Source organism: Brassica napus, chromosome C7 (genome assembly GCF_020379485.1).
Source record: "Brassica napus cultivar Da-Ae chromosome C7, Da-Ae, whole genome shotgun sequence".
Classification (NCBI taxonomy): Eukaryota; Viridiplantae; Streptophyta; class Magnoliopsida; order Brassicales; family Brassicaceae; genus Brassica; species Brassica napus.
Genome location: NC_063450.1, coordinates 32,377,891 through 32,388,602, shown reverse-complemented (window position 1 = coordinate 32,388,602; position 10,712 = coordinate 32,377,891). Strand labels below are relative to the sequence as shown.

The 10,712-nt window shown below is 36.2% G+C and overlaps 1 protein-coding gene and 1 non-coding gene across 2 annotated transcripts; both read left to right on the top strand.

Annotated features, from left to right (window-relative positions):
• The first annotated feature begins 790 nt into the window (after window positions 1-790).
• Window positions 791-862, top strand: TRNAK-UUU. The gene has a single exon. It is a non-coding gene; the product is annotated as a tRNA-Lys (tRNA).
• Window positions 863-1,084: 222 nt separating this feature from the next.
• Window positions 1,085-5,109, top strand: LOC106391183 (copper-transporting ATPase RAN1). Its single transcript, XM_013831781.2, has 9 exons — window positions 1,085-1,513; window positions 1,682-2,296; window positions 2,374-2,800; window positions 2,886-3,196; window positions 3,274-3,332; window positions 3,412-3,754; window positions 3,838-4,032; window positions 4,131-4,388; window positions 4,469-5,109. Exons 1-9 carry the CDS (start codon window positions 1,217-1,219, stop codon window positions 4,943-4,945), a joined length of 2,982 nt encoding a protein of 993 aa, XP_013687235.2. The 5' UTR covers window positions 1,085-1,216; the 3' UTR covers window positions 4,946-5,109.
• Window positions 5,110-10,712: the final 5,603 nt, after the last annotated feature.

The window sequence follows — 10,712 nt, the reverse complement described above, 5'->3', positions numbered from 1 at the left end:
TTTTAACAAACGGACTCATGTTTTGAATTGGTCAAATCGTATAATTCGTATATGAAGATTTAATTACTGGATTGTAATCACATGTTGTCTGTATAAAATAATTTCGTTTAGCATTTATTGTAGTACTATTTAAACATCAAGATATATCCCATAAGTCCACCGTTCGTTGGAATCGCAGTAGGTCCGTTCAACGAACCACTAAAAGTAAGTAGTAGTAATTAGCTGTGGAAATAATAGTAGTTGTAATAGTAGTAGTTTTTAGTTTACAAAAAAAAAAAATAATAATAGTAGTTGTAACTAATTTGCTATAGAAAAAAACTTGAATAGCTATGTGCCAAAAACATTTACCACCATGGTGTTTTTTTCTTCTTTTTGTTCGTCTACCTCTATGAATCTATGAGATGTTGAACTTAGGAAATAAATCATGATTTAGTAGATGACGACGTCAAACAACAGTTACGTAGCATACGTGTTTTGAAAGAGTACATTATCTAATAACAAACTCAACAAGTCCAACTGTAATCAACAATAAGTGTCATTTAACATGTTTCTAAGAATATTTCAACAAACTCACATACAATTGGATGAGGTTCTAGAAGCTCTTCCTATCATTTTCACTTTCTTTTATGTTTTACAAATAATATAGAAGTATTTTTATTAGTGGCTTGTAAAATGCAAAAAAAAAAAAGAAAATTCAATATTATTTATGGCGAAAAACAAACTATTCAAAATTCTCCAAGGATATTAAGTTGTATATTAATAAAATACAAGGTAGTGATAGATCACCCAAGCCGTCTTAGCTCAGTGGTAGAGCGCGTGACTTTTAATCCCGTGGCCGTGGGTTCGATCCCCACAGACGGCGTCATGTTTTTAATTTTTCTTAATTTTTTTAACCCATATGATACTCTAAAAGCCAGTAAAATAAAAAATATTTGTTTTCCTTTCTTTTACTTTTGATCGTGTGCAATGACGACAACAAGAATCTCATCTCATACATACATACATGAAATTAGCACAATGCCCAGGGGTAAAATAGTCAAAATTAGGTGCGTGTTTTAGTTGACAAATTGCTTTCTCCACCTTCCTTCCTCCATCTCTCGAAAAGAAAACCAAATCCTCCATTATTATTATTTCTTCTCTACATAAGAAGAAGGATCCAACAAAATGGTTCTCTGAGAGATTTCAAACATCATCAATCAAATCCATTCTCTCCGTCATGGCGCCGAGTAGACGGGATTTACAGCTTACTCCCCTCTCCGGAGACAGTGCTGCGGAGATCGGTGCCATGGAGGAAGTTCGTCTCCTCGATTCCTATGATTCTCTCAGTAAGATCGAGGAAGGAAGCGGCCATTCCGGTTTACGGAAGATTCAAGTCGGAGTAACCGGTATGACTTGCGCCGCTTGTTCTAATTCCGTCGAAGGTGCTTTGATGAGCGTTAACGGCGTCTTCAAAGCCTCCGTCGCTTTATTACAGAACAGAGCCGATGTCCTCTTCGACCCTAACTTAGTCAAGGTTTTGCTTTTTTTTTTTTTTTTAAATAATTTTTTTCCATTTTAATTTATTGTCTGAAAAATCTTAAGCTGTGTTCTTGCTGGATTGAAGCTTTTTTTTTTCTTTTTTAATAATTGTTTCCAAATTTAGATCTTGAACGCGTTAAGCTTAAAGATTTGATCTTTATAGGAAGAGGACATTAAAGAGGCTATAGAGGATGCTGGATTTGAAGCCGAGATTTTGGCTGAGCCTGTTACTTCTGGGACCAAGACACAAGCTACTTTGGTGGGTCAGTTCACTATTGGAGGCATGACTTGTGCTGCTTGTGTTAACTCTGTTGAAGGCATTCTAAGAGATCTCCCTGGAGTGAAACGAGCTGTTGTGGCTTTAGCTACGTCCTTAGGAGAAGTTGAGTACGATCCTAACGTGATCAGTAAAGATGATATTGTGACTGCGATTGTAGATGCTGGCTTTGAGGGTTCGCTTGTGCAGAGTAATCAGCAGGATAAGCTCCTTTTGAGGGTTGAGGGTGTGTTGAACGAGCTTGATGCTCAGGTTCTTGAAGGTATACTTACTAGATTGAATGGGGTTAGACAGTTTCGTCTTGACAGGATAACGGGAGAGCTTGAGCTTGTGTTTGATCCTGAAGTTGTGAGTTCGAGATCTTTGGTTGATGGGATTGAAGGAGAAGGGTATGGGAAGTTCAAGTTGCGTGTCATGAGTCCTTACGAGAGGCTGACTTCGAAAGATACTGGAGAGGCCTCAAACATGTTTCGTCGTTTTATCTCAAGTCTTTCCCTCAGTGTGAGTTGCTTATCCTTTATGGAATGCACACATACACTTATTTTATGATGTATTGATTATGATTCTTTTGAATACAGATACCACTCTTCTTCATTCAAGTGATCTGCCCCCACATTGCTCTTTTTGACACCGTGCTGGTATGGAGATGTGGACCTTTCATGGTTGGTGATTGGTTGAAGTGGGCCTTGGTAAGTGTTATTCAGTTTGTTATTGGCAAGCGTTTCTATGTTGCCGCATGGAGAGCTCTTCGAAATGGTTCAACTAACATGGATGTGCTGGTCGCTCTGGGCACGTCTGCGTCTTACTTCTACTCTGTTGGGGCTCTTTTATATGGGGCAGTCACTGGGTTTTGGTCACCAACTTACTTTGATGCAAGTGCTATGTTGATAACATTTGTCTTGCTTGGAAAATACTTGGAATCTCTTGCAAAGGGGAAAACCTCAGATGCTATGAAGAAGCTAGTACAGCTTACTCCAGCAACAGCAATTTTAATCGAAGGCAAAGGTAGTTTATCACTGAATTGCTCCTTAACAACATCAGCTATTCAGGTTTGTTTCGGCTCAGTCCATATTTTTCTTCCATTTTGTAGGAGAAAGAGAGATAGATGCATTACTGATCCATCCTGGTGATTCATTAAAAGTTCTACCTGGTGGAAAGATCCCTGCAGATGGTGTTGTGGTGTGGGGTTCAAGTTACGTCAATGAAAGCATGGTGACTGGTGAATCAGTTCCTGTATCTAAAGAGGTTGATTCACCAGTGATCGGTGGTACTATTAATATGCATGGTGTTCTTCACATTAAAGCTACAAAAGTGGGATCTGATGCAGTTCTGAGCCAGATTATTAGTTTGGTGGAGACAGCCCAAATGTCCAAAGCTCCTATCCAGAAATTTGCAGACTATGTAAGTAGACTATATAAACATGTCACAGATGTGATATTATCTTTAGCATGTGAATAAATGTATCCTCATTTTTTCAGGTTGCAAGTATATTTGTTCCGGTGGTGATCACTTTGGCATTGTTCACTTTAGTAGGCTGGTGAGATCTTGTTCCTTAGATGATGGAAGACATGTGGGATTAGTTTGTTCTCATGTTCTTGAATCAAATGATAATGTAGGTCAATTGGTGGAGCTGTTGGAGCTTACCCAGACGAATGGCTGCCCCAAAACGGAACCCACTTTGTATTCTCGCTTATGTTCTCAATATCCGTTGTGGTAATTGCTTGCCCTTGTGCACTCGGCTTGGCAACACCGACCGCTGTCATGGTGGCAACAGGAGTTGGAGCAACCAATGGTGTATTGATCAAAGGAGGTGATGCATTGGAGAAAGCTCACAAAGTGAAATATGTAATTTTCGACAAGACAGGCACCTTAACGCAAGGGAAAGCTACCGTGACAACCGCTAAAGTCTTCTCGGAGATGGACCGTGGAGAGTTCCTCACGCTTGTTGCTTCCGCTGAGGTAAGCTGAATCCTCTTCCCTTAGCTTCTTACATTGTTAGTGAGGTAACTAAAGATATTCATCGCATCTCTCACTATCCATAGGCTAGCAGTGAACACCCGTTGGCAAAAGCTATAGTTGAGTACGCTCGGCATTTCCATTTCTTTGATGAATCTGCCGAGGACGGCGACACAAGTAACAAAGTCTCTCAAAACGCTGGATGGTTACTGGACACATCAGACTTCTCTGCTCTTCCTGGGAAAGGCATTCAGTGCTTAGTCAACAACAAGCTGATTCTGGTTTGAGTTTAAAACTCCATAACATGTTTATATCAACTTCTTGCTTCTGGTCCTGTTCTCGCAACTGTAATAAAGTTTTTATCTTTCTCATTGATCAGGTGGGAAACCGTAAACTTATGTCAGAAAACTCCATAACCATCCCAGACCACGTCGAGAAGTTTGTTGAGGAGCTTGAAGAAAGCGCAAAGACAGGAGTCATTGTAGCCTATAGCGGCCAATTAGTAGGTGTGATGGGAGTCGCTGATCCGCTAAAGCGAGAAGCTGCTGTAGTCGTGGAAGGTCTCCTTAGAATGGGTGTTCGACCCATAATGGTTACAGGTGATAACTGGAGAACAGCAAGAGCAGTCGCCAAAGAGGTAAAGAAAATGATTTTGTTTGGTTCCGGTTTGGTTGGTGTATTCTGGTTCTCTATCTCCGTTTGGTTGTGCATGAGTAGGTTGGTATTGAAGATGTGAGAGCGGAAGTAATGCCAGCAGGAAAAGCTGAAGTGATCCGTTCACTGCAAAAAGACGGAAGCACAGTGGCGATGGTTGGAGATGGAATCAATGACTCGCCGGCTCTAGCCGCTGCTGACGTGGGAATGGCCATTGGTGCAGGGACTGATGTAGCAATAGAAGCAGCTGATTACGTTCTGATGAGAAACAACTTAGAAGATGTTATAACAGCCATCGATCTCTCTCGCAAAACCTTAACACGAATCAGGTTGAACTACGTTTTCGCCATGGCTTACAACGTGGTGTCGATACCGATAGCAGCAGGAGTGTTCTTCCCGGTCCTGAGGGTGCAACTGCCGCCGTGGGCCGCAGGAGCGTGCATGGCGCTCTCTTCGGTGAGTGTTGTTTGCTCGTCTTTGCTTCTTAGAAGATACAAGAAGCCGAGACTTACCACTATTTTGGAGATCACCAAGGAGTAAAAGTCTTTTTCTTTTTCTTTCTTAATTCGAGTGATTTACTTTTGTTTTGGTTTGTTGTTTGTAATCATGTAACGACGATAAAATTGGGTCTTGCAATGTTTCTTAACGCTATGTAAGAGATTTTCTCGGCCTTTGTTGTAAAAAAATGGCGTCCTTTCTTGTGATCGATTGATGTACAATGGCAAATTAGTTAATTTTTATTTCTCCTACAAAACGGGGGAAAAGTGTCAATTTTGACCCCAACAATTTAAGTCGTGCCAAATACGACCCGAACAATTGATCAGTGCCAAATACGATTTCAATTCAATTATAATTCGAAAAAACTATCCAAACTTCTTAAAACGTGTTTAAATCTACATTGACTCTAACAGAAGTTAGTCAATCGTTAACAAGATAAAACGACGTCGTTTTGATATACGAGGAAAAGTGTCAATTTCGATCCCAACACTCTCAGTCGTGCCAAATATGACCCGAACAAATGGTCAGTACCAAAACCGATCTCAACTTAATTATAATTTAAGAAAAACTACCTGAACTTCTTAAAACTTAAGTGGAAATTTTTTTATTTTTCAAAGTTAATATTATATATTTTGATATTTTGTTCAAAAATGTTAAGAGACCTTTTACCTTTCTTTCATTAAGATATGTTGTACAAAATATTAGACATATTAAACAATAACTAAAATATATAAAGCAATCACCCAAGTTTTGAATTGGATAAGATGAAGAAGAATAGTAGTTTATATAATGGGGAATTTCAATTTGTAATAATATTTCAAAAAATTACTTTAGTCTAGTTGTTAGTGTGCCCCTTTAAAAGGATATTCCGGCACGGGTTTGAGTCCCGAAATGAACATATTTTTTTTAAATATATATATATCAAAACGACGTCGTCTTATCTTGTTGACTAACTTCTGTTAGAGTCAATGTAGATTTAGGCAAGTTTTAAAAAGTTTGGGTAATTTTTCTTTAATTATAGTTGAGTTGAGGTCGTTTTGGCATTGGCCATTTGTTCGGGTTCTATTTGGCACGACTGAGAGTGTTGGGGTCGAAATTGACACTTTTCCTCGTATATCAAAACGACGTCGTTTTATCTTATTAACGGTTGAATAACTTCTGTTAGAGTCAATGTAGATTTTGGCACGTTTTAAAAAGTTCGGGTAGTGTTTTTGAATTATAATTGTGTTGAGGTCGTATTTGGCACTGATCAATTGTTCGGGGTATATTTGGCACAACTGAAATTGTTGGGGCCGAAATTGGCACTTTTCCCACAAAACGGTTAAGTTTATCGGTCTTCGTTGTTAAAATTGGTTTATATAGCCAAATGTGGGTTTTAAGCGAAAAAAAAACTCAAGTTAAAGATGATTTGGACAAACCCCTTTTTTTTTTTGATAAACGATTTGGACAAAATTTTAACCAAAAATTCAGTACAAAAATCTTTGAATAAGGTGTACCGTGTAGGCCTAGGCATAAAATTTTCTTCTTTTTTTTAACATTACAATCACTCATTCTATCAATAAGAGCACAATTATTGCTGAAACCGGTGGCACAGTTTCGTAGGAAACCCTTTTGGTTTTTTTTTTTTTTTTTTTTGTTTTTTGTCTGAAAAAAAAAATCAGAAAACAAATCAATCGCGGGCCGCCATGTGTCGGTGGGCCCTCGCACAGTCCAAGATCGATCCTTGTTTTGTATTTTCTATCACTGATGCTTAACTTTTTGTGGGGTCCACTCAAATATTTAATTATTTTTTGTTAAGGATCTCATTGTTAAGGATCCCCTTTAATGATGGTATAAGAGCATAATTAACGGGGGATTTAAGTGGGTTTCTTAGTGGTGGGTTCCATTATTTTTGCAAAAATCGGTTTTTAGAGGTGTGAAATAAGGACCGATCTTGGAAAGGTTTTTGCACTGTTCGCGGGCCCCACCGACACGTGGTTGCCCGCGATTAGTTCGCTTTTTAATTTTTCTTTTTTCCAGACAAAAAAAAATAATAATAATAATTTCCTAAGAAACCGGTTCACGGTTTCAGCTTTAATGATGGTCTAAGTGAAGTAAGTTCATGACCAGACTGGTCGTACTATATCACATACTGCAGAATTACACCAATTCAAGAGAGGGAAAACCATTAACTACTAGAGAGTTGATCGATACTAGTAGGTACCATTTAAGAAAATAATGTAATAGACCTCAAGCCTTCATGATTCAAAGGATATCTTCAAAGAGGTGAAATGCAGCCGATATGAGAACCACCATGATGCAAACCTTGCAGTGCTTCCAATCAGAACCAAACTTTATTGGGATTTGAAACCTTGGAAATCAACAAGGACGATAAGGAGAGAAACGATTATTCCTTGCAACTTCCCATATGAGCCATAACTCCAAATTGTTGGCCTGGATCTGTATAAAATCAGCCAAGAAGGGAGATTAGCCACGATCAACACCATGACCGAACCGTTGAACCAAGACCAAGAGAAAGCACTATTCCTAAACATCACTTCTTCACCACTTGAAATAACAACAAACAATGCATACATATACCGCGCCGGAAAGAACCAAGGCAAAAGGATGAAACAGAACCATAAACAACGACATAACCATTCAAGAGGCCTTCTCGCACAAGACGGGCTTCATACAATTTTGGAGACAATCCGACCACACTTCTCATTCAAAAGGAGCTTAGAAGATCCATTATGACCGAGAACATGCAAAGCTACATCAACTCCAACATCAAATCACCAAGAAGTCAAGAACCAACAACGTAAACAAAAGATAAGCCAATAAATTAACAGCCACGAAACCTCAATCTCGATCTGAAATCCTAGTGATGAGGTTAAACAGGCACATGAAGAGAGGATTCACCACACCAAAAAGAGAACACTCCAGCCCACCTTTTGTTGACACCACTGCAGTTGGAGACAGGAGCGGACGCACGTTGATGGGTACGGGGTCACGTGCCCCCTGACTGATTATATAAATTTTGTGTTTAACGTTAGTGCTCTTTGGTCAAATATATCAGTTGTTTAAGTGTGCCCTGTTTCTAGCTTGTGTGAAAGGTTCGATTTTCCTGGCCAGAAGCTTTTAATATAACATTTTATTTCCTGCCATATTAGTTTCTTGCGGTCCCATTAAATGAAACGTAATCTATTTTCTCTGTGTGTTTAATTTGTTTTGCATGATTTTTTTCCTTCTTGCTCTTTGAAACTATTTCATACTTTTATTCAATTATTTTTATACTAGAGTCGATAGAGAATAAATTTTTAAAACAACCTAAGTATTTTTTCATGAACAAAAAGATGATTCACAAAAAATAAAAAAAAATTATACTTTAAAATAAATATTTAATTACTATTTGGCTAATATATAATACTCCATCCGTTTCACAAAGATATATTTTCTAGTGTTTTCACACATATTAAGAAAACATATTAAATCACTATATTAAATGTATCGTTTTCTGTAATTTTCAAGTTTCAATAACTTTTAACCAATAGTAATTCAATAAAGTCAATTAATTTTATTGAAGTTTACAATTTTTTTATAGAAAACATAAAACTTCTATTTTTGTGAAACAAATTTTTTTTCTCTAAAATATCTATTTTAGTGAAACAGAAATAATATTATCTAAAACGTTAATATTAAATTATATAATATATTTATAATATTGTGCCTCCAATTAAAAGAATTTCTAGATCCGTCACTGGTTGGAGAAGAAAATGTTGCCAAAAAACAAAGTAGTAAACGAAAAGAACGACAACAAACAAGATCTAAGGGTTAAGACTAATATTTAAAGAGAGATGCAGTCTATGGATATATTCTGTTTTTGTGGATATTTAAGTGGGCTGAATGCAAATGCCCAAATCCATGTGGGTGTTTATGGACAATATAATTTACTTTTACCAACATGTGGTTTAAACTTGAAATGTGTTGGTATCTCAAGTTTGTGTCTTCCTACCACTCGACCACAAGATCCCGGACAATACGATTGTATATTTAACACCAAAATCTATGTTACAAGACATTCACTAGTGATTTAAGACGACATATTTCATCTGCTTTTGCTCATTAGAATATAGTAGTTACGATAACCTCGATTTAACTATTTGTAACCAATGTAACTTGCAAAGATTTAAGTTAACAAGCCCGTGAATTTTCTATTGGGAAAATTGCTTAAAAAAACTTCAAAGTGGCACTCGTCAACATTGTAAACCTTCAAGTTTTTTACTAACATATATATCACAAAAAAAACTTCATCTTAATTTACATGTTCATCAAGTCAATAAAGCCACGAGAACTATTAAAATGTGATGATATGTCTGCTTTATATTTTAAATAATTAAAAATTAGAAAAAAATAAAATAACTAAAAACAAATCAGAAAATAACTAAAAATCAAAATATATGTCCAAACCCAACCCGAAGCGAGGTCAACCTTTTAACGGATCGCGCGGGTTGGTCCACCGCGGGTTGCTGTGTGCATACATATGTCCAACCCGCCCGTATAGCTAAGCGGTTTTGCGGGCCAACCCGCGGATCTCCACTCATAATATTTAAAATATGCTATGTAGTTTCATGCTATTAATGTCATTTTAGAATAAATGTGCCTTATAAAGAAATAAATTATGGATTTTTTTCAGTAAATGATATGCATAGATGAAAAGCGTTCATTTTCAAAAAGATACGATAAAAAACTATAGAAAAACGAAAGATCACAAATAAATATATTTTACACTACTCTTATATTTTACACATGCGGACATAATCTTCTTATGAATACTTATTAGTTTATGTTTTATTAATTCAAAAACCAGTATAATAAGTTATTATTTATGTTCTCAAAATTTTAAATAAACATCATATCAAATTTTTTATATATGAAAATATTTTTCATCAAAATATATATATGGTTATTTTTTGGTTGAAATTTTATAAACACCTACCTATTAGAAATATTTTAGAAATAAAATTATACAAATGTTTTTATATGAATAATATTTAACTATAATTTATTTTCTATCTATTATTTTTAAAGTTTATAGTAGAAAATAGTATTTAAAATATTTAAGAAAAAATTTATGTTTTCAGTTATTTATAATCTTTACGCTCCATCAAAACTCTTTACTTTAGAAATATTAAATAAAGCAACCCGTTCAAGTAGTCTAACCCTCTGCAAACTAGATTTTAGTTTGGTCCGGGGGGACCAGCCCGTTGCAGATTGCGGTTTGTATATATATATTTATCATGATTCGCTCTGCTACTGGGCTAATTATACATAATCTGTGGGTTGTGGTCCACTTTGACATCTCTTAACCTAGGTGTGAATATGAGAATTAGTTACTTTAGCTTTTTGACATTTTTTTTCTTTCTGAAACAACAAAAATGTGGTTATAGAAAAATATATTTAGTTTCAACCCCGGTTCGGGGTTCGAAACTACGCTAGGCGCTAGTCGGGCGGCGATCACGGGCCTAGCGAGTTACCAGAAAATCAGAGATTAATCGCGGTATACGCGAGGCCTAGTTTAATTATTATTTTAATTATTATTATATTTAAATTAAATATAAAATATAAACATATTAGAATATAATAGTTTTTTGTATGTTATTATTGAATTTATATTTATGGGTTTAACAAAAGTTAATTGTTAGTATATGTGATGCCTTAACTTAGACTAGTTTTGAATTTTTCTCATATGTATATGCCTATATATTAACATATGCGCAAAATAACAATGTGATCGCTGTTTCCTAGTGGCCAAATGTGATGATCTTAT

Excerpts from the sequence above, each read along its gene's own strand:
- LOC106391183 (XM_013831781.2), top strand. The coding sequence starts at position 1,217 with ATGGCGCCGAGTAGACGGGATTTACAGCTTACTCCCCTCTCCGGAGAC. Across the intron at positions 1,514-1,681 it reads TCGACCCTAACTTAGTCAAG|GAAGAGGACATTAAAGAGGC; the intron begins GTTTTGCTTTTT and ends TGATCTTTATAG. Across the intron at positions 2,297-2,373 it reads TCTCAAGTCTTTCCCTCAGT|ATACCACTCTTCTTCATTCA; the intron begins GTGAGTTGCTTA and ends TTTTGAATACAG.